We start from the raw sequence: 25,655 nt of genomic DNA on the forward strand, positions 1-25,655 counted from the left end.
GTCATGTTTAGTGTGCAGTAGCATATCAGTAATCCTGTTGGAATAAAATTGTGTGACATTTTTCATGTGGATATATGAATGCATCTTCAGGCATCATATGCCTGTTGGGAGCAAAGGGGATACACAATCATGTGGAGTGCTTAAGTGGAAGCATGTCTTGGTTGGATAGCAACTTCGGCAGTTGTCTTACATCATAGCAGCACTTCACGGATGTCAAAAACCCAATTCTCCCTCTGTCATTTTCTCTATAATATACACCAAAAAAGAAGAAGATTAAGACCTATTTACTAAAAGGCACAACAGAACTTTTTAATATTATATTTAACTGCATGAATTTTTCATATTTTATCAAAAACAGACTATTCTGGCCCTAAAAACAATTAGTTGGCCATGATTTAGTCAAGTAAGATAAATAAAATGTCCTCAAAAATTACTGCATTGACAAAGAACATAAGATACGTTATTATTTTATGGACAATGACATAGACGGCACTAATTTTTAGTACAATATCTGACTGTGAACTAGAAAATGCAACAAACTTAGCCAATTTACAATTTTCTTGACAGTTTTACTCCTTTGTTTGGTCAAAACCATGGCACCTGATTTTTTCAGGCAACAAAACTTACATGGTGCCTGATTTTTCTAGGCAGCGATTTGCATGGCACTTGATTTTTTCAGGCGACATGGTGCCTGACCTTTTAGGAGACAATTTACATGGCACCTGGTTTTTTCAGCCGATAACTTAGAAAAGTGGGTACCGAATTTTTTAAGCGACAAAAGGGCGAAACCATAAAAAAAAAAAATAATTGGCCAGATTGCTCATATTTTGAGTCATGAATTAGCCATGTTTGTCATTTGTTTTGGGTCTAGGCCAAGATAAGAATGGTGCCAAAAGTGAGTGCCACTTACGTCTTTGTTATTTTGTTTTATGATTGAAAAAATAAAAACAAGCAATTGAATGCAATAATTGAAAGGACATGGTTTTTTGTAAATTGGTAATAAATCTGATAATCATCTTTAATTTGCCCTTTCTTTTTGTAAATTGGATCTTAGAAGTTCTTGGCTTGAGTCAATGTTAAAATAACATAAATACATGTAGGGTAACTGAAGTATGTTTACTGGTATGAATCAAGATTTTTATGGGTTCTTTTACTTTTTTTTGAAATTTTCATAGGATGTGATGCGATCTAGAAGCTTGGTTTTATATTAACAGACTCTTAGATTATCCAATTACGATGTATTCAAGGGTTGAAAATCAAGAATTTTTATAAATATTCAAGCATAAAAAATCATATTTTTTTATCGGATTACAATGATCCAACAGTTGATTCTTAGCAAATGGACCACGAATGCATTTGTAGGATTAGATTTGCAAAAAAACCTATGAAAGTCATGATTCATACCAGCAAACATATTTGTTTGGTAACCAGAAGCCATGGATAATCCTGTTAATGAACTTAAAAACTACAACTGGATTTTTTGCAAGTTCATGAACTCATTCACGCTTCATGGATGTGTTGGACTTCGATGTGACCTAAACCATCACCACCACTCTATTTTGTGATTCAAGGAAGAAAAAGAAGACGAAGACACATCACTGTCATAGATCATGATGAGCAAAGCCATTTTTCAATACTAATTGAGTGTCAAACTCGAGTCGCATGGGGTTGTAACATATCTTTGTGGCATAGCTTCCAAAAGACTCTATCAAACCCTAGATGTCATGTTACTCATATTATTGACCATGTACATGCTCATTAGAGAGGTCTCAACAGTCAGGTTTGACCTAGACTTACCCGAACCAAACCTTAGAAGGTCAGTGTTTGGTCATAAAAGGAGGTCCAGTTAAGAATTCAGGACAGACTCAGAGGGTACAATTCTTATATGGAGCCAGGTATGGTTTTATTATGCTTCGCATCAGACCCAGGTCCGAGTCCGATCCAAGTACAAGTTAAGATCCTTAATTTTTCAATGTAAAAAAGTATAAAGAAACATTATTTTATAGGGTTTGGACAGGGTATGGTTTTTCCTATGTAGGTCCAGTTGGTCATGAGTCCAGACGTGGCGCCAGCATCTCAGAATTAGATATAGATCCAATCCAAACCCACCAGGTCTTGACCCATTGACACCTCTAAATTGCTCATACATACGAGGCTAGCTGCTACCCAGCATGACTCTCTATATGGAGAGCCAGGCCTACTTCTTAGATCCAAAACTCTGCGACCCAAATCCCAAAAAAGGCTCGGATAATGATAGATGATTTGAACCAGGACATTGGTCAAAGACTAGGATAAATGGGTATGTAAAAATGCATCTTTTGAACGTTTACAGACATGCCACTTGCCATGGAACACACGGCACATATTGTAAAGCAACACATTGAAAGCAGACCCCTTTTACTGTGGAAACAAAAGTCCAATGGAGCATCGCGTCAGATATTTTTTCCATACGGAGAGCACTACCAACAAATCTCAAAAGCAGACAAAAATAATAGAAACTGCAACAGGAGGGAACAGCTCAACCAGAAAAAAAGTATAAACCAGCTACAAAAATTAAAACTTAAAAAGAGTCGATGAATAAGGTGGTCCAAGAGTCAGAAAATCCTTGCAGATTCTTGCAGCTATAGATTAACAGATCTTATTCACACACGACTGTACCATAAAACAATAGGTTAAACTTCTCAACAAGATGACAACCAAGCAATACTTTTTTTTTTGAAGGAACAACCAAGCAATACTTGCAGCATCCAAGAACCCTATCAGGTACTTCTGTCTACAGGGCCAGATCATACACAGGATCAAGATATTGTACTAAGCGTCATTGATCCATTATATGGCTCGGCCACCTATTGATTTATAATGCAAGCATCAGCAACAGAAAGATAAAGAACACAAATTGATACTGTCGACATTGATGTTTTGGGCACATGCAATAGTGCCATGAGAAACCAAGAAAGAGAAACTGCACAAAGAGAAACAATTTCACAATTCTAGAAAATATGAATGAGCATCACTTCGGGTAACCCAGAGAAAAGACCAGTTGAATCCATTTCTTTCTCTTTATTGTTATTGTTAAATTTCATTTCTTTGCTTTAGTAAATCTGAGGCACCGATACTTCTCTCCACTAACTGTGATCTCCAGAGCACCATCCTGGTTATCTTGATTTGATGCTGTCCCCATTAAGACGCTCTTCTCCTTTTCCAAGTTTTCTCGTTCAAGCTTCAACCTTGCCTCTTGACGAGCAATCTCTACCTGCAAAAGTTGAAACCAAGTTTAAATTGAGAAATCACCATTTAAGCTAAAAAAGAAAAGCATTTCCATACATGATGTATGTAAGTTATATGTGATAAGCTCGACTATAATCAACTCAAATACAATGCAAATAATGACTGATAGCGTTAGAGAATGTAATTGTTTGAGAACCATCCTGCAGGAAATTTTGATGGCAGTTTTTACAGATCGGTATGTACAAAACAAACCTTTGCAAAAATAAGTAGCAATTTACAGTTTATTAGTAACATTTCAAGATGGAACTTTTGTTTATTTAATTCCTGAAAACAAACCTTGAAGTTTAAAATTGCATTATGTTTTCAAGGTCTTGACAGAAAAATTACCATCAAGCAGTAGCCATCTTTCTGATTCAATTCAAATCTTCTATATTCACAGGGTAAATATATATCTATTTATGCTTTATTCAATTGTGTCTCTGTTTAAAAAGGCTACATCATACACAACATAAATAATCTGTGAAAAGTGATAAAAAAATGGTGGGTTGAAAAAATGATGCAGTTATGGATGTGATATTAGTATATGCAATAAATACCAAAAATAAACATTGCAGCTATGTCACATAGACACAGACATGGTATGGGACATGACAAGGACAATATAATGTCACATGATTATGTACATTAAAATTTTTATCTAAAGTAATACAGCATGAATATCATCTTAAGTTGCAGATCTTGAACAACAATTCTAAATCAGTATGATTAAAAACTTTTCAGATGCTATTTTTGTAAAAAAAAATGTGTTTTGAAAATTAAATTTACTAGAAGTTCATCTCTTAAAACCTCATTTTAAGGTTCCAATAAAAACTGATGTTTGGTTGCAAAAAATAAACTCTTCAGTTTTAAGAGAGAGAGAGCGAGGTAGGCAACAGAACCAATTGCACCTCCTCCCTCGCCATCACCTACTCGAGCTCCACCCATAGTTTGCCCATCGTCTCTTGCGCCATGGCCATTCGCTTCGGCTACCCTTACTGTTTCTTTTCCATGTCTGTCTGAACTACCACAATCACAACCACTATGACCACTACCACCACCACCACCGCTGCCGCTGCATTCAATTCCTCTGCTCAGAGCATCCACATTTTCTGGTTTGCTCGTGGCAGACCGAATCTGGTTGATGGAGCCACAGATGCACGATGCTGTAGCGCTCCACCTGCAGCCTCTCTTACCCTATTTGCGACTTCATGGCAGACCAGCAAATTGTTATGCCAGCCTAACAGGGTGTGGAAATCTTCTGATGAACACAAAGAACACATACAAACCCCTTATAATTTCTATGTGCCACAGATTCAGATTTTCACATAGACCTAGGGCTATCCCTTCTGGTCATTGGTGATCCATGACCAAGAAACTTCATTTATGCTGGCTCTAAATCAGGTTATGACAAAGATGCAGTTGAGACTATTATGTAGCTAGCAATGATCAAATATTTGAACATAAGTTAAATTACACATTAAAACTGGCAGACCCACAATAGATATAGCCAATGATGTTTGGAAGGTAGCAATGAATTGCTATTCCATGACAAAATCAACCATCTAAGCTTCGAAAAAAATTAGAGTTGAGAAATAACCCGCCACATGGGTACGGGTACGGGTACAGCAATTCCAAAAAATGTGGGCACGGGGACACGGCAGTATATATATATATATATATATATATATATATATATATATATATATATATATATATTACATAAATATAAAATAAATTCCAAAAATCAAAATATATTATTCCAACAAGACAACATAAATTAATTTAACATTTAAACAATTAATATTTAACAACCAACTAAACTAGTAACAGAACAGGCTAACCACTTTTATTCAAAGAATCAAAATTCAATAACAAGTAAAGCTAAAACTACAAGTAACAAATTAACATTTAAGAAACAAGTTGTAACAAGCTAATAACAATTTCAGATAAATAGATAATAGACAGTATAAAATATCTAGAATATTAGATATATTCAGTAAAAAATATCTAATAATCTATATTTTGACTGAAAATAGACAATCTATATTCGGTCTGAATATCTAAAAGTATAATCGAAAAACACCTTAAAAATGAAAAAAAATGAAAAAAAAATGAAAGAGGGAAATCATGAGGGAGACAGATGGGGAAGACGAGAGCAAGAGAGAGGGAGACAGAGAGGGGTTACACGAGAGAGAGAGAGAGTTGAGAGGGGCGAGACGAGAGGAGTACATGAGCTACACGGAGAGGGAGATGTTGCGAGGGGCTGAGAGAGGTGATGTTGTGAGGGGCTGAGAGAGGTGACGTTGCGAGAGGCTGAGCGACGCTGCAAGGGGCTGAGAGAGAGAGAGAGAGAGTCGGGGGGGGGGGGGGGGGGGGGGGGTTGGTTCTTTAAAAATACCCGACATGGGTTGGGTTTTTTCTTACCCAACCCAACGCAGTGCAGGACCCAATCCGCGGCGTACCTGCACTGTGTCCGGTGGTGGTGGTACACGGGTACGACATCCTAAATGGAGTGTACATGTTACATAGGAAATAACTTAAAGAGTAGCCAGCACAAGCAACGTAGCAATCAACTTATATGTGCACTGTTCTCTACAAAAGCTTGTCGTGGAACTACAGGTTATGGTATAAAAGAAGAACCCAAGCACAACAACTAAGATAACAATCTTGGCTTTATATTCAGTCAAGTTTGTAGAAGATGCTGCAGAACATTCTTGCTTTTAGAGGAGTTATGAGAATCTGCAGAAAACAAAATGCATGTGGCAGACTGTCACCAACCACAGCTCCAGTTCTTCAGGATTGTCTAGCAAAGACTTTTTGGCTTCGTATGACATTCTTTCATATTGAATGACAGTGACTATTCATGGCTGTGGACGTCTATATGGACACTAAAAGTCGAGTTAGGTGATACCTCTTCCCTCTGTTGATGCATGATTTTATTTCTCTCTCTCTCTCTCTCTCTCTCTCTCTCTCTCTCTCTCTCTCTCTCTCTCTTTCTCTCTCTCTCTCTCTAATGGGAGATTTCAACTGCATGCACTCACGGTGTGATAAGACGGGTTGGCCTCCTTCGTTTTATTCTTGCCGAGACTTTGAGAACTTCATCAACTGCACGGGGAGTAGTGATCCCCAGACTCAGTTTACTTGGTCAAATAACCAGTTATCAATTCTACTCATTTAGTTTTGATCCCTAAAGTCACTGATGCTTATTGTCTATCTGATTTCCGTCCTATCTCCCTTCGCAATTTTTTGCACAAAATCATTGCCAAAGTTATTGTTAATAGGATGAGATCTATATTGTCTTTTGTTAATACCCACAACCAAGGAGCCTTTCTCTAAGGTCAGAACATCCAAGAGAGTATTCTCCTGGCTCATGAGCTTACTGACTCTATTAGTTTATCACATCCCATCGGTTTGTTTAAAAGTATATTTAACTAAAGCCTATGACCATGTAGATTGGGATTTTCTTGAAAAGACCCTTCTTTTCCTAGGTTTCTCGCCCTTGTGGGTTTCCTACATTACACAAACTTCCCACTCTAGATCGCATTCAACGCCTGGGAGTTCCACTAGCGAACTAGTGCTTGCTATGCAGACGTGCAGAGGAGTTAGTGCCAACATCTAATTGTGGACTGGATTGTGGTGGCCAATGTCTGGAGGGAAGTGACGACAAGGTTCTATATTCATAGATATCCTTGTCACTCATTACATGAAGAGTTTCAGTGGTGGAAGGGCAGAAGATTGAAATTCTGTTGGATACAAGATTGTTGGAGAGTGGCGTTTCATATAGTTATTGGATGTATCATGTATGTGGGCATCTTGTAACAGAATCATTCATGATGATCGGAGCTATTCTATCAAGTGTGTTAAGCGTGAAATATGGTATTCATGCTCAGATTATTTTTTACCTTGGAAGCTGGACCACGAAGTCCTCATTCGGTGTTGGACCCGCTTCAACACTATACCTGATCCTTGGCCCCCTCCACATGTTCGCAAGAATTGATATTCAAATTGTGTCATACCGCCAACCATCTCAAGATCGTCTAGCATTTTTTGTGAGAGCAAATGATGGCGCATTTATTGCAGCTGTTGTTTCATGTTTGGAGTCTCATTTACTCTTTCCTGAAACCTCTTGTCTGGAAAGCAGTTTGCATTTTCTTCCTGCCGGGGAGAGGTCCCATGTCCTCCAATAACAAGCTTTGGATACCTTGGATGCAGTCGGTTTTGGAAGGAACTAGGTCTGTGGGTGACCAATTTTCCTGCATCAGGCAGTCTCTCAGTTCTCTGCATATGGTGCCTTCTAGTCCTAGTATTCATGGATGCCTTTTACTTTCTAAAAACAGCAGGCATGGTGACTCTCTTATTTGGAGGGAGCGGCCGGAGTTCCGGCCATCATTTTAATGTATATTTCCTTGTACATATTCCCCTTGTAGCTCTTGTTCATATATCACCCCAATAAAGGAGGGGTCCTTAATTCCCCAGCCTTGTCAGGGATTAAAAAAGATGGCTCCAGTTACAATGGAATAACCTGATGCCAAACACAGAAGAAAAAATGGAACTAAATTTTAACATAGCCCCAGAATGACATAATAAGTTGCTGAAAACAAGTCTATTGAGTTATTGAACATGCATAAATAACAAGGTTCATGAGCTATATCCAGCAAAGCAAGCTGTATATGGTCCTTATCTTGATAATATTAGAATAACCACAGTCCATGTTCATGTTGCTCTCTCCTTCAAGCATCTATTGGATTACCTGTTCCCAGATCTCTCAACTTGTTCGATGCCACCATTCACACTGGCATGCTTCAAGTACCGTATAGCAAATAGAGATAATTTCCAATGAAACTGCTTAGTTTTCTCATTTATTGGTGGTACTCCAAGCTTCCTCTAGTGTCCTTCAATGTTTCATCACAATTACTTCAGTTATCTGCCTCAGTACCATTAATTTTCTTACCTCTAGACCAGGTTACCCTGGCGCTTCCAGATTTTGTCTTCTAGATTCTGTGCATCACATTATATTTTTCAATTCACCCTCAAACATTAGACTGTGCGAAGGGAATTGGCAAGAAATTAACAGGGGCATGAACTCAGACTAAGAATAAGACTTAAGCTGACTATGGACTGTAAGAAGGTATATAAGGAAGAGATATTGTAATTGTAAGGTACTCATGGTGCACAAAGCTATACCTTACAATTAATTTTCTTTGTGCAAGAATAAGACTGTGTGTGTGTGTGGTTTACATCCAATTCTCAAGTTTGTCATTCTTTCAGAGCCTCAACTACTCCATTTGGGTTTTTTTCTTATCTGTCCTCTCCATATCATGAGGCTCTTTAGGTTTCACACATTTTTTCTAAGCACACCTGTCATGCCCAGGTTAGAGCACCATAAAGTGAAAGGAAGGCCAGAAAGTGGGAGAAGGCTATTACGAACTTGCATCTCATGGAGCACAAAACATGATCATTCAGCCACCTGCGTTTGGGTACAATACTGATGGAAGCAAGCATGTCTACAAAGTGGAGCATCGACCTGATGGATCTTTTAAGCAGGAAAGGCTTAACCTGTAGCTAAGGAATATTGCAAATGCGAAATCAATCTTGAAGATCTCTTGGACAAGGGATAACCTGTAGCTGAGGAATACTCTAACCATGATAGCAATCTCGAAGAAACTCCTGCACTTGTTTCTTTTATGAACATATCAAATTGCTTGATCTATACAATTTTTTTAACCAAATGGGTATACAAAATTCATATCCAAATAGCAAATTAGATGAAATGTCATATAACTTAATTGGATAGGCTTAGAGGTTCTTTTCTGCAATTAATGGAGGCCTTCTATGACAAAAAACAAACACTTCGACCATGATATGAAAGAATAACAAGTGCCATAGTGAATGTATGATTCACATTATGCTGAACAGAAGCTGTCTGATAAAAAATGCTTGCTGTTGTCAATTTTCTTATGTACCTAGATGACATAGTTAACATTGGAGATGACAAGGTGTGAATTTTATTAGATAAAAGAAATGATGAATAATTCAATAGTTTGAGATGCCTTATAGACTTATGCCTTTTTTTGTCAATTTTTTCACATTCTAGTCACCATACACCTAGACAATAATTTCTCTCTCAAAGAAAGTTTTTTTGCAAATGTTGCTTATAGACAGATTGAAGAATTTCAACATCCTTGAAAAATTAAATGCTTGACAGAGAGCTTTGCTGGTATACCTCTGGTTGATCTTTCCATCCTAATTGCACAATTTGTTCGAACCTTTTATATCACAAGCTCCAGTTATGTTTTAAGAACTATAACTAAATCACAACATCAGGTAGTCAGTCTAGATCTACCAACCTAACCACCAGGATCTAAGAGGGGTGAGACTAACTACCTTCTTACAAACACAGGAAACTATCTTTGGGCATTTTCCAAATTCTTTTTGTCGTTTCTTTTTATAATTTCTGCTTCCATTTTTTTGGTTATCTTATGGTAATGGATTCTCCATCCACTCTTTGCACTTAAACATGCCATCTAAATTTGGTGCTCAATAAATAGAATGTTTGCACACTTGTTTCACTTTTCCACTTTGCTACAACATCCTCTACATCAACTGCCTTCACTTCTACTGAGGCCCTTATGCTGGTCAACATAAAGTGCTGAAATGTAATACTATTCCTACAAAACAAGGAGGGTTCTCATAGTCAAACAATAACAATCTTTGCAAGATATCTGTAGGTTTACCACAGACCCTTCAGAGATGACTGACAGAGAAGGAACTGTCTGCTGGATAGGCACCTCTTATACGTGGTTAGTCATTTCATCTGCCTACAGCTGCCATGGTCTCAGATCTATCTAGCACATGTGAATCAAGTTTAACACGAGACAGTAAGCAGTCAAATAGAGTGACATCAGATATACAAAATCAGAAGGAAGATTAAGCATGTCTCAAAGATTAGGCAGCAACAAACCTATAAAGCTAGTAACAACAAGATACAAACGAAATAAAATTGATGGTCAAAGGACAATACAAGCATTAGCATACCCTAGGAAGAGATGTACCAGTGCTCGGAGCATATGTCTCCTCTGATATCAGAAGATGAAAGAAAATACATGTGAAACGCTATGTTCAGAGTAAAAAATATATGAAAAAACAGGTCAGCACAACATGGAATTAAAATGCTAGTAGGCATTCAAATGCTCATATAAAACTGTTGAACTGTTGATTCAATAAAAGCTCTCCAGGGAGAAGTAACAAAAAATGCACCTTTTTTGCAATTCCCATTGCATATTGACATTCCTTCAACAGTGCATTTCTTATGTGCATTAAGGCATTACACTAAGGAAATCCTAAATAAGTATTCTGTTCATAAGAAAACCCCCTTATATCCCACATATTCCCCAAAAATTGCTATCCATGATTACATCTATGTGTTAAAAAAGTAATCAACAAAAAAATATCTAAAGACATCAGAAGGAAAGTAAGGCCCCCAAAGAAGAAGTTCAAGTGGCACGAATGAAACTACACAAAAAGGAAGCTCTGTGGAGGAACAGCAGACTGTTGCTATAAGAAATTTTGTGGTTATATCCAGAAAGTAATGGTTTGCATTCCTGGAGTTTCCTATGATGCAAACCATTCTTCACTGCATTGCGAGACCTACCGTGGCGCAATTGCACTTCTGTAATTCCCCTGGCATTGTCTTCTATGATACCACCAAATCCTTGGACCCAAACCACTGCAGACCCCCTGCATCACCTCCTATAATAAATCATACTAGAGAAGAAAATGACATCCCAAAGAAAGCTAATCTGAAAGATCTTACTACACATTATGGCTCTACAAAAACAGAATTGCTTCACAAAATCAAGGCCCAAAAGTACATCATAATGAACCAATTAGAGGCTGAAAGATCGATACTGCATGAACAAGAAAATCATCCCCAAATGAATATTTGATCTGAAAGAACCACCATCATTTAACTTCATCCACCCAAGTCACACGTAAAATTACATTTCTGATTTGCAGTGAAATTCTTATAACTGAAACATTTATGGAATCCAATGTATTAAATTTTATCACTACAAACCATAGGTGTTTAACCAATAACAATTCAATAAAGCAGCAACCAGAGTGAAAAACAGCCAATATGATTGCACCGGATCTGGTCACATGCCAAGATGCTGCCATTTCTCTAAATTGCAATTCCCTTTGGAAGGCCCTCCTTGAACATGCTATAGATAGCAGAACATAAACTAAGCAACTCATAACACTGTGCAGTGTCTTCCAGGAGAAACCTTGAACTTGTCTGGCAGCTGAAGATTTCAGCATTTATATATTTCCAAAGAAGGGCCATTGTTGGTACAACTCCATGGGCAGAAATTCGAGAAAAGAATATAAAGAGGGAGTCAGAGATAAGCTCACCACAACCACTATCATGAATGTAAAAGTCCAGTTTTAAAATATTCCACTTGTTATTAACTAAGTCTAAATGGTGATTTTTAAACTTTTCTTGATTCTGGAGGTGCAGAGCAATCACTAATGGAGCATGTCTGAAATGTGATTATTTTTCTTCTTATAGGAGAATTGACCAAACCAGGCATATTACTGTTAGAAATTATTAATGCAGAAAGACTTCAATAATATTTCCTTGTGCCGTTTTTCTAAAATTGTGCATGTAAATGCTGACTGAGTCTTCACATGCAAACATATGAGAGTAGGAACTGCGCAAGTTGCATGTTATAATATGAAGCAAAGATGTGATTGGACTTGAACAGAGAAAGTTTCAAGGAACCTAGTATCAAAAGCATTTACAAAAAGATGTGTCAGAAGGATACGTTTAAGAAGATGATCATAAAGAGCATAATTCACAGTTCATACAAAGGTTCACAAACCAATTAGCCTTTTGGACATGAGTTAAGCATGAGTCCCATATATGAAAATGATAGAAAAAAAATTTATTGCACTTTCTACAAAGAAACAATATTTCTTCAGGTAATGGCGACAAAAAAATGGTGCAATCCAATACAGAAGTTAAGTAGAGATAGTACTGTTCATATCGAAAAAGTAGATCTGTAGTTATTCTATCCCTTTGAATATAAGCATGAGATCCGTAATGGAAAGGATCATATGAAAAATTCAAATTTAGATTAGAACAACATTTCCTACGGCAACTGCAACGAACAAATAATAGTGCAACCCAACACCAGAACTCGAGTACAAATGGTATTGTAGTTTTTTTTTAGGAGAAAATAAAAACCATTTTATTAATAGGTGATGAGGTGACGAAGGGTCACGAGAGAGTTACATAGAACTATTGCTCTAAAAATCCCACCCACTCCGAACACTCCAAATCCAATTAATGTCACCATCTGGCCACTTAGACAGGTATATGACTGGATATCTCTTTAAATAAGAAAGATGTTATTGTAGTTAGATCTAAAGTTAGTGCAAATTGCTCAGTTCACTAGTTCAGAGCATATTGAGAACATATTTTTGTCATAAAGGAAGTGTGACAATGGTATCTTTAATCAGTGCATTTAGTTACAGAGAACCGAAAACCCCTTCAGGGGGATCTTAGAAACATCTTATAGTAGCAATAACGTACATAATTTGGTGCTTATTATTTAGGGATAATTTGACCTCTTATGTCACGGTGCCTCTTCAATCCATCCTAATCAGAAATCTGCTCACACCTATAAATCTCGCTGATGCCTTACAGCGTTAACGTTGTACTCTTTCTTCTTCATGAACACACAATAGCCCGTTTCCACAGCACCATAGCCTAGAGATCATCATTTACAGCTCTTGCTTCCCCTTTCTCAGAAAGATATGGAGCTAGTGATTCGGGCCATAAAACATTATAGAACAAAAAATTATATCCAGATTCATCCCTCTCCGGAAGGCCTTTCCGGCCGAATAAGAAAAGAGATTGAAGACTTCGGCACCTTCGCTATATCAAGAAGGGCACCGTTAGATACTCCAAAGAAACCAAATTCAAAAACATTTTTGTTGGAACCCCTCGTCTACCATATATCATTTCTGATAATCAAAACACCCCAACTAGAAACTAGAAGAAAACGAAGCAGATGTCACACACCGGAAAACAATTTTACCAAACACCCACATTGGAAAACGATACCAATTCTTGTTAATCGTCGCCTCCTGCCACCCATGAATCAAGAGACCCACAAGAACCAAACAAAAAAAATGCTATTGATACCTCAAGTCATCAATCCAAAAGCGTTTTCGAGGGACACCCACATCAAAAAACGCCATGGAATTCCAGGGAATAGGGGGATGATGGTGGTGGATGGTTACCTCTCGTCGAGAGAGCTCGGCCTTCCAGGCGGCTTCTCTCTCGGCCACCTCCCTCTCCCTCTCCTCGATGTAGCTCTTCATCTCCCTCTCCTTCATGATCCTGTCCTGTATGTCCGCGTCCAACGCCTCCTTCAGCTCCTTCACGAACTTGTCCACTACCGCCTTGATCCTCACCGACATCTCTCTCTCTTTCTCTCTCTCTCTACCCTTAATGCATTCTCACTCCCGCATGCATATGCATTCGTTTCATTCAGAGACTATCAGAGAACAGAGAGAGAGATAGGCCATTTGCTTTTGCCTTCTTGCTTGGGTTGGGTTGAGGAGGAAGAGGGAGCAAAGAGAGAGAGAGAGAGAGCGATTGCTGTTGCGTCTGATGCTATGCTTCTGTGGGAGTTCACGGCCACCACCGTCAGTTCCTTCCCATACATGGGACCGTCCAATGCACTTGCAGCCGTCGAATTTATGCGGGTCGGATCTCTGTTGGGTTTGTTCAAGTATTGAAACCCAATTAGTGACCAGTGAGTGGGGCTGTCAACGGTGTCGGGTATCCAATCCATGAAGGTGTACCCGAACTCACCCAAATAACAAGTTGCCAGATTCAGGTTCGGGTTCGAATTTTGTTGGGTCAGGAAAATAAATTCTCAAACAGTGATCTATAAAGTTTCAAGCTTACTTTTACTCAAAATATATATAAAACAGTCAGGTCAGGTTGGATATCCGGCAAAAATCATAAATCAAACCCGTCCTGCATATCACTCGGGTCAGGTTCGGGACCCAAATAATATTTGGACCAGCATTTTTTTATGTACATGCCCTAAAATTCGGGTTCAGGCCCCCACCAATTGACAGCCAAAGCTAGGGATGCACACCAGCCGAGCCTGGGCTGTTCGTACTCGGCTTGGTTCAAAATGTTTATGTCCAAGCTCGGAGCCCAGCTTGAGTGCATTGTTCAGACTCGGCTCGGTTTATAGCTCAAGCCGAGCCGAGCTTTAAGGCATTCCAAAAAGAAATCATTTTGGAGAAGGTGGGATTCGAACCTAACCTATTTTATTCATTGAGACTGAAATAATATATAACAAAAAAGTAAAAAGTTGATTCGAACTCAGCACTTTTTGATAAAAAACAAACAACCTAACCATTACAATAATAATTAATTTTCCAAATATATTATATATATACTTGTATCCGAGCCCATCGAGCTTGGTAGGCTGATGAACCTCTACTTGTTTGAACGTTCGAGCCTTAGAACTATGTTCAAGCTCCGCTCATTTAAAGCACGGACCAGCTTCATGTCGAGCTCGAGCTGGCTAGGTTCGTTGTGCATCCATAGTCAGTTAGTCATAAATTTTGTTATCAGATTTTCTCGACAAAGAAAAATCTCTGTGTTAAAAAACTATTGTTTGTTGGGTACATATATTTAAATTTTTACAATTATATATAAAAATAATATAAAAAATAGAAATATAAAGAATATAAATATTAGTAATGATAGGGTGCTCTCGGAATACCTACTCCCACCTAATAGAAGCTTTAGTTTTTCTAAATTTTGTAGCTTCTTTGTTGATAAGACCTTATAGATATGATCTACAATTATTTTTTTTGAAAACAATGATTTGTATAATTATTATTTAGTGGAAAACAAGTTTTGGATCAAGTGATTATGGCATACATGCAGGGGTGTCAAGGGGTCAAGTTTACCCTATAATATCCAAGAATTTTTGTAAATGTTTTAATATATATTTAAAGGATTTACCTATTCAATATGGATCTTTACTAATGGACCTTAAATATTTATACAATTTATGATTATTTTTATTATTTTACACAATTAAAAATTTTAAAGCAGTATTTGAGTTTGGATCTTGATGGGGGATCCAAAAAAATCAACCCACAAGTAAACCAAGTTCAGAGTATCTGCATACTGGATCTTAAAATATATTTTGGTTTCAGGGAGAGAATCGGATTTAATACTCATATGATTGGATTTAGATTTAGGGAGAGATTCAAATCAAACTAATACTTATAATTGAGATTTGGATCCAATTGGTTGACCCAAATAAGAGTAGAATTAGTTTTAGTTGGATCTTGAGGAAGATCCAAACTGATTAACCCACTTGTTTGAAATTGTGAATTGGACTCATTTGATGGATCCAATTCAAAACCAAGAAAATAAAAAGGTAAATAGGATTTTGGATCCATTTGAAAGACCCAAATAGATCCCATAAGGATATATATATATATATATAGATTGGATTTGGATGAGACCCAAATGAATCTCACTAAATCCAATACATGACACCCACTCACCCTCACTTAAACCAAGTGGGTTGGATCCAAACCCAAGGATCCTAAAAACCATTTTGGGTTGGATCACCTCACTACCCATCCTTGTAAACCATTTGGATCCGAATAGGACCCAAACCCCCTCTTATTTCATCTCAAACTTTATAAAACACTCCACACCCTAAGTTTTTAATTTTTTTTTCTTCTTATTCTCCACGACCATCATTGTGCCACCAGCACGGTGGCCTGAGCCATGACCACTATGGGCCTGACCAGCAAGGCCATGAGGGTGCTGGGGTGCCATTCGTTGTGCCTAAGGGACCGGGGGTCCATCCCTCCCTCATTTCACGGACAGCAGGGGTCACCTCCCCATCAGTAGTGTCAAGTGTACCTCCTATGCCTCACCAGGCGGGAGGGAGGCGGGGTCACCTCCCCGTCATCTGCTCACAGGGGGTCACCTCCCCTGCCACCCACCATATGCCCTCTCGAGAGGGAGAGCCTCTCTCTCTCTTGCCACCTGAGCACGGCAGTTGGCGATGAGAGGGGCTGAATCTCGAGGTAAGGTCCTTATCGGGTGAGCCTCGCTATCACAGCCACTGCATCACTAACCTTATCGCAGCCATCTTGGGAACTGTACCATCGCCACCTTCATCGCGACCTCTTCCCGCTCTTCGAAAACTGATTCTCAAGGTAAGGTCCTTATGTTAGTTTTTAGATAATTATAATATATATATATATTTATATATATATATATATATATGGAGAGAGAGAGAGAAAGAGAGAGAGCATACAAGGATAAATACTTATGAGCTTTTGTAATATTTATGAACTTTTGAAATAATTATGAACTTTTAAAATATTTACGAGCTTTTAAAATAATTATGAGATTTTTATAAGCTTTTAAAATATTTATGAGCTTTTGAAATAATTATGAGCTTTCAAAATAATTACGAGCTCTTGAAATATTCATGAGGTTTTGAAATAATTATGAGCTTTTTACAAGCTTTTGAAATATTTATGAGCTCTTGCATAATTATGAGCTTCTGCATCTTTACGAACTTTTGCATGTTTATGAGCTTCCTCTAGCATTACAAACTTTAATAATGCACGCATAAAATTTCTTATGATTTGCCATTTTATGAGAAAGATTATAATTTACATATAATTGTATTATGCAGTGAATTGTTTAAACTCAAATATTAAAATTATGAGTAAAAGCAAGGGGTTTAAAGAACTAGTATAGTGTCATCGGGCGCATTGGTGAATGGCATTGTGACATGTGACGTAATATAAGTATGCAAGTACTTAAATTGGCTCATACATGAGCTTGGGGTTGATAAGAACCCATGAAGTGCAAAAGAGACGATGTATCATGAAAAGTATATGCACATACACACTCATAATATTCACCTTTACAGGCGAAGTGTTTATTAGAGATAAAAGTGTTCGAGCAATACTTAATGGATTGTGTACAAAAGAATGAATCATGATTACCCTAGAGGATACTAGGGTTATTGAACCTTGAATTGTCTAATGGTATGAGACACATAAAATAACAAAAACCCCATAATAAGAACTCTGAATCCATTTAGATTTATAGCTTACTTGGAGAGATAGATGGTACAGGTCTCGAGTGACAATATTATGGTTTATGTGAGCAAGGCATTCCAATGATTTACAGTTAATCAGAAGATTGGAGTTATCAATGTATCTTAAGTGATAGATCCCTAACTACTATAGTTATCCCAAGATGCATCCTATATTAAACGTTTACCATTGCAGGAACTTCTCTCGGTCTCGGACTGCCTGCTTTGAACTCCAAGCAATTAGACTTTCGAAAAACCTAAAGTATATAGCATAATGAACACTCGAAGTATTCTTTTTTGTTGTGTTGTATGCCCTCATGTATCCGAGATGACCATAATTTAGAGAAACAAAGATCTTATTTATATAGTTATGAAATGAAAATATGCTCTGATAATGCATGTCATATTCTGAATAAATTGCGTATTACTTCAAAGTTGTTAATTTTGAAACATGTTGTATTGTTTTCTGTTAAATTACTTCATTCTTTGATAAATTATGTTAAATTGTATCATGCCTTGATGAACTATAACATTTTATATGAAAATGTATATTTTAATATTATGTAATTACTATATATTATTGCATATCTATTAGGCTTTTACTAGTTTGGCTATTTAAAGAGATTTTAGGTGATTGATATGTTGCATAGTAGATGGCGAGGTGCAGGGACAATGTCGAGAACCATGACTTCTCAGAATTCAAGGCTAAACTTAGAATTTTGTTTCATTTTTTATCGTAAGTGCTTGTGTAATTGCAACTCTATCTTTTTTATTCATATTATTGCATTTTGTGAATGCTTACTTTTTAAAATATAAATCATTTTGGTTTTCATAAATAATTCATAAATGGTTCTTCGATTTTACGTTTTTTATTCATATATGTAACCCGTTCTAGAATCTTTCAACCCTTACATAAAAAAATATCATTTTCTATTATTTAAAGTTAATTTTTTTTCAATTTTTTGCTACAAATCGGGTTAAGATTTTTGGGGTGTTACATACCCAGACCTGACCCGATCCAAACCTTGCAGGGTTTGGATAAATAAGAATACTCGATTAAGACTCGGGTCCAGACCTGAAGGTCCAATTAATATATGGACCCATGTATAGTTTATGAAATTTCATATGTGACCCAAGCTCGACACGAGTTGAGATTAAGATCTGCAAATTTTCAATGTAAAAATGATAAAAAGCATTGTTTTACCGAGTATGATCCGGGTCTGATTCATGTAGTTCTTATTAGGTCTGAGTATGGTTTACTTATGGTGGGTCCAATTAGACTTGGTTCGGACCTGATATCATAACTGAAAATCGGGATCAAGTCTAGTTTCACCCGAGTCTGAACCAAACCCAACCTATTCACACCCTATGTACATGTAGGTTTCTTACAAGACTACTACCAAAATTTTATGAATTAAAAAGTACTATTTTTATGTCAAAAAATAAGATCCAAAACATGATTCCTATCAAATAATCTATGTTGAATACGTCTATATGGTTTGATTGAGAAGATGCAACATAAAACTGTGATTTCTAGAAGGTGGGAGTAACTGCTCCCAAGGCACCTTAGCATTACTCAATAAATATTACGCTAATCATGCAATAATATCTTCATAGAAACACATTATTTTCAAAATAGGTGATATTTTAAACATAATGCCTTATTCTAGGGTTGATATCAGTTTTTGAAAATCTTGTGACTACGGTAAGTACTGAGTGGTGAGTGATGTCACAAACATCGTTCCAAGAAAAATCTAATGTATTTTGAAAAATCTGAATTTCTCTCTCTAGAAAATGTTATTAAGAAAATATGTGCATATATGAAAATACAAAACATATGTACATAAATACAAACAGTATGAAAAATATGACAAGAATTGTTTGTATCATACTAATACCGAGTTAAAATTGTGATATTTCCAAAATAAGCAGTATTTAGTTAATATTACTAACGGGGGTTCCGCTTGTCTAGCAGGAGCAGTTAGTGCATGTCACCTTGTGTAGGGGAGTTGCAACTTGCAAGTAGGAGTGCGGGTTTGGTTCAGACCCTGTTAGAACCAGATTTGGATCTGATTTTTTAGTATGGTATTGGGTTCAGACTCAGGTCTAATCGGATCGACTATAAGACAAACCATTCCCATACTCTATAAGAACTACATGAACCAGACCCAAACCATACCGAGGTAAAATAATATCTTTTATCATTTTTACATTTAAAATTGTAGGTCTTAATCGAAACTCGGGTCAGGCTTGGGACAAGTATAAAAATTCACAAATTATACCCAGATCCATCTATTAATTGGACCTTGAGATCCGGATCCTGGTCTCAATCGAGTCTTCTTATTTATCATGATACCCAGACCCTATAGGGTTTGGTTCGGGTCGGGTCCGGGTAAACCCTACCCGTTGACACCCCCTAGTTGCAAGTTTGAATCCCAATGGTATATGGTTGTATAACTTGTAGGGGTGCAAACAAGCATATAAAGTGAGCAAGGACATAAGCAACCAACCCATAGTTCCCTATGAGGTACTAGTATGGGTATGTGAGGGATTAAAAAGTTTAAGGCACGTTTTCATTTGAAACACATAATGATACTATTAAAAAATATTCATACAAGTTTCTAATTAACATTGATACGCTTTCTAAGAGAATTGGTACCAGATTTTTAAAAAAGTGATATGAAGTATATATTTTCATAAAGATGGCCTACAAATTAAAATAGTTAAACGTATATATGTAACCAATTATTATTATACAATAATTTTCATAAATAATAATATTTAATAAGTGTATTATAACATGAAATTAATGCTTCTATGAAAATATGTTAACAGAAACAAGCTTGATACTCAACTATCATTTAATAGATATGCTTTTACGTAAGATGGTACTTGGTTTTCAAATGATTGGGACGAGTTTCATAAGCATATGCTATTTTTGTGTAGGGTTTGTGAGACTAGTTTGGTACTGGTATCTTGTACTGCAATGACCCTTAATTATAGTATAATATTTTTTGTGATTTTTTTAACTCAGCGGAATATACAAATCAAGATTATCATAGTTAGCTTATCAAACCATATACTAACTAAAATGCAGTATAAATTAAATTGAATAAAGTTTAAATTATTCACAATCATTCAGTTACGAAACTATTCTCAAACTCAATGTCAAAGCCAAAACAAAATCCTCTAAACACGAGAAACCAAAACCACCACATCGATAGGTAGCGTGCGAAGTCCAAGAACTTGCTGAACAGTACATGATCACTCAGCCTCCTCAAAACCTAAAATTTTTACAAGGAATCAGACAACCCGAGTATGAGAAGACAATAACATACTTATATAATACATGATATCATAATACACTAAAAAACAACCTCATATATCAATCATGTAATACATATCTTAGTAGACAATAACATAAAATCATGCTAACAATAAAATATCAAGTCAATTTAATGCACATACATTCATGCTAAGATTTTCAATATTGCAATAAATTATGCACATACATGAACGTTTACAAAATGCATAAACATATACAAGATGCACGAACTTACCATTTCATGATGCGAGTCCTACATGCATGAGTATGTTTTTATTTTCAATTATTATTTTCTTGTTTATATGATGCATGCAATGTTCTATCTACATGCAATTCACATCTTTGTTTCTCTTGTCAATATTTGTTCGTGGGTACAACATAGACACTCTCAATATAGAGGTATGACCCAGGTTTGTATTTTTAAGCAATTGTATCTTATTAACCTACACAACGCTCCAATTATGATTACTCTGGAGAGGGAAATATAATTTTTAGAGAGAGTTCCCAACCTCCTGCAACCCGATATATAAGATTTTTTTCATGAGTCTTATCTACCACACAACGGATAAATCATGGTAGTTCTCCTGGTTACGAGCTCTGTGGATGAAAGTCAAAGCAACCTCTCATGTTAAAACAATATCCCCACAAAACCATCAGTACCATGCTTACTCTCTCAATAAATCATAAGATAATTAAGTTCATTTTGATTTCTTATTTTTGTGTTTTACTCTCTCAATAAGTCACAAAAAAATAACATGAAATGCATTTAGTTAACATGCATATCACACCAAATTTTAATTTGAGCATCAATAAACATGCTGCACAAAGTAAAACACAAGTTGACACCAACACATGTCATTGTGCAATTCAGATCATTTTTAACCCGATTTTGAAAATCCCACCAAAAATTACAGAAACTTAATTTTACTCTCAAAATTTTATGGGGACTGCCTCAACATCCCATAAACAAAGTCCAAAAAAATGAACTGCAAAATCAATCATAATAAAATCAAAAAAATTCTAGGCCTGAACCCTATTAAAAAAAAATTGAAGACAGATCCTGTTACTGCAGGCAAGATCCATTAAGCAAGAGTAAGAATCATGTTATAATCCATTCAATCACATTTTTCTATGCTCTAAACATATTTAAAACATCATGCAATACATCTTTGATTATATTTATGCTAATCTTCTTAAAACATTAACATCCAATATCCAAAAATCATAAAACTTTCATGGAATATCTCAAATACAATTTCATCTATACTAGAATCATCAGAGACCTTAAACAACGTGAAATCATGGTTTATTTATGCAACAACATGTTGTTTAATCATGCTACACATGAACTAATTTACCATATATGCTCAGATCAACTTTTTTTATCATAAAACATCAAAACCCTAAAACTTTTTTGCCAAAACCTTCTTTAAAATAATTTTAACTTTTTTAATCTACAAAATGATTTTTGTGTATCTTTAACCAAGATCTAGGCAGTAGCCAAATTTACAGCATCAAGATCTATAAAGAACACTAAAAAATATCCTATGTTCATTATACATGATAAGCAAACCAATAAAATATAGATCTAGATATTCACACAAATTTTTCTTTTTTAGAGTTTTGAAACTATCTTTTCCAAACACTATAAGAAAAATGTGGATTAGCGACAGACATTTGCGATGGATTTTTTCTGTCGCAAATGTGCGACAGATTAGCGAGAGAAAATTATCCATCGCTAACATTCAAAATATTTGCAAAATTAGCGACGGAAATATCTCCCTCGTAATTCCATCGCTAATGAGCGACATATTAGCGACAACATTTTTTCGTCGCCAAACACTACAATAAAAAATGCTAATTAACGACGGAATTAGCGAGGGAATTATTTCGTAGCTAATCTGTCGCTAATTAGCGAGGGAATAATTTCGTCGCTAATCCGTCGCTACTTTTCGATTTAAACTGTCTCAGTTGAGGCACAAAATTTTCTCTCTCTCCTCATTCAAAATTTAAATTGATGACTTCTCGAACGATGACGATTTCGTGGGGGAGGAACGCGAGGAAGAAGAGGAGTTGGAGTCGCCCGCCAGCACTGGAGGACCAGGCATAGTCGATTTTTCGGCGTCCAATGGAGCCGACGAGCAAGACCACCATACATCAATTGCCGATCGACCCACTTGAGAAGATCTTCTCGCACCTCTCCCTCTGGGAGATCTTCGCCTGCCGCGTTGTGTGTCAGTTGTTCCAGCAGACCCTGACTTGCCCCTTCTTCCTCCAGCGGGTCGCTTTCCGCACCACCCTCAGCTGGTTCGTCGTCCACCCCTCGCACTGTCGGAAGTCCCGTCGTGCCTCGTCGGAGTCCCTCCATGTCTACAATGCCGAAAGTGACATTTGGCTTCGCTTTCCGCTCAATTTCCTCCCCTTCTCCTCTGCTATCCCCGTTGCCGCATCCTTCGGCCTCCTCTACCTCTGGTGCGAGTCGAATTTTGTCCGCTCTCTCGTCATCTGCTCGAGCGACGAAAGTGGGGAGAGATCTTCGATATCTTGAGGCGGCCCCAACTGATCCAAGGGAAGGGGGTGAGCCTGCTCATGGTGGGAGTCCATCCGACCTATTGCTGCCGGAATACCGCCCGACAGGGAGCAATTGTTTTTTAATTTTTTTTTGAAAATTTAGCGACGGATTAGAGATGGATATTATCCGTCGCTAATTTAAAATGGCGACGGAATCACAATGGATATTATTCGTCGCTAATTTAAAATAACGACGTACTCGCGACGGATCACGTTCGTCGTTAATCTGTCGCAAATTAGCGACGGAAGTAGCGACGAATAAGTTCTATCACTAATTAGTGATCAGGATTATGCGACAGACGCTATCCATCGTTAATCCATCGTCAATCTATTGCTAAACTGTTTAGCGATAGATTAGAGGTGGATTAGCAACGGATAACATCTGTCGCTAATCCACGTTTTTCTTGTAGTGAAAATTGCTTTCTTAAAACCGATATTTCAAAATACCATTTTAGTTTTTTAAAAATCTTTTTCATGTAGATCTAATAGCTATAAACATTCTAGGCATAGATTACATGTAAATCCAAACTCTAGATAAAAAAGAGGGTATGCTAATGGATCCCGAAATTGAACACCATAAAAGTAGAGATTTCTTACTGAAAACATATTTTTCACAATGATACTGTCATTTTTTTCTCTATACTTACCTCATCCTGGACTGGTTTAGACATTTACCAAGGTAGTTGCAGATCTCTAATGGAGGTCTAGACTACCTCTAGGGTTAGAAAGAAGAAGGAGACGTGAGGAAGAAGACATGAACAAAGGTAAGTTCTCTCTTTTTTTTTCTTTTCTTCTTAGAATATATAACAAGGCAGGGGGGAGGGTTGTGAGCCTCTCTTGCATAGGCTTCAGACTTCTAAACCTAATCAAACTCTCAACCCCTTATCTAAAAAACTAATTATACTACCTTATATGTATGAAATAAATATAGGGCCTAAGCTAACTAAATGTAATACAAAAAAAAAGAAATAAGAAGAAAAGAAAAAAGAAAAGTAGAGAAATTTGAGATTAACTTAGCCCTTGACCTCCCCTAGTCTCTATATAAACATGGGAGGGGTTCATGCCCCTCCTATTTTCCCCTTTGAGGTTTTTTCTCCCATTTGCCCTTTCTTTTTCCATTTTATTCCCTTAGTTCCCCTTCTTTCTTCTCTCCACTCCCTACGTACCCCTTATGCATCCTCTCTTGGCCCAACAAGGACACCCACGTGCGTGTGAGGAGCAAAAGGAGTTTGTTGGCATGGTCGTCACACGTGTTGGGCGGCTGGTTTGTGTCAAAACATCGAATTTGCAAGTGTAGGAGCCAATTTTGCCAAAAATGTCTATTCTCTACACTTAAATTGAAACTCGTAGGCACGAGTTCCTCCTATTTTTCATAGTCAGATCCTAAATCATGCCTTCAACACGTGGGTTTGGCTTAGGATTGTCGAAATATAAGATAGAAAGGGTTTTTGAAAGAAAACCCATCTAAAAGCCGATTTCTCCAAAATCGGGCATGAGGACTCGATTTAAACATTTGATAAAATAATAAAATGTGAACTTATGTAAGAAAATCACATTGGACTTAAAAATAAGGGATTTATTTTGATTTCCCCTATAAAAAATTGGCTCACCCCCAAAACTAGCTGAAATATTGAATTAAAAACAAAAAATGACTATGTTTCATGCCAACAACTTTGTCAGAAAGAAATTCTGTAATTTTTGAAAAATATGTATAATACCTAGTTGTTTTCCTTCAAATTTTAGTTAGAAATAGTAGTTAATGATCATGTGAATATACTGTAAATATTACCATCATTTTTCTTGTTTTTTTCTTAGAAAAATACGTATTACATGCTATCAATTTTCTCAGAACTAAAATTTATAATTTTTGAAAAATATGTGTATTGTCAAATTATTTTCTTGCAAATTTTGGTTAAAATTTGTAGTTAATATTCATGGGAGTGTACTGTCATAATTTTCATGATTTTTCTTATTTTTTTATGGTAAAAATCATGTTTTCATATGCCTTATTGCAAATTTTACCGAAACTATTTATGAGGAAATAGGCTTTAGTGAGACGGGTCTATTTTCTGGCCTAATAGTTGCGAAAACAAGATTAGTCCAAGGTAGATTAATTAAAAGAAGAGTAGTGATGTTTTCATAATTTTATTTGAGGTGTTCATCTAAGAAAAATAAAAAAAATATAAATTCGGGTGGCCTGTTTTGGCCCACCCGAATGCATATTTTTCGTAACTACGTATTTTTGGCCTAACACCCAACCGATAAATCGCTCGTATTTCCCTCATCCTGAAAAGTTTTTATGAGCAATTTATTGT

The 25,655-nt window shown here is 36.7% G+C and overlaps 1 protein-coding gene across 1 annotated transcript; it reads right to left on the reverse strand.

The window, feature by feature from the left end:
- Positions 1-2,883: 2,883 nt before the first annotated feature.
- Positions 2,884-13,908, reverse strand: LOC149829023 (uncharacterized). The gene is made up of 2 exons (XM_090017031.1): positions 13,576-13,908; positions 2,884-3,253 (listed from the first exon to the last, which is right to left on the reverse strand). Exons 1-2 carry the CDS (start codon positions 13,753-13,755, stop codon positions 3,080-3,082), a joined length of 354 nt encoding a protein of 117 aa, XP_089873157.1. The 5' UTR covers positions 13,756-13,908; the 3' UTR covers positions 2,884-3,079.
- Positions 13,909-25,655: the final 11,747 nt, after the last annotated feature.

This window comes from Nuphar pumila, chromosome 9 (genome assembly GCF_984573655.1).
Source record: "Nuphar pumila chromosome 9, dmNupPumi1.hap1.1, whole genome shotgun sequence".
Taxonomy (NCBI): domain Eukaryota; kingdom Viridiplantae; phylum Streptophyta; class Magnoliopsida; order Nymphaeales; family Nymphaeaceae; genus Nuphar; species Nuphar pumila.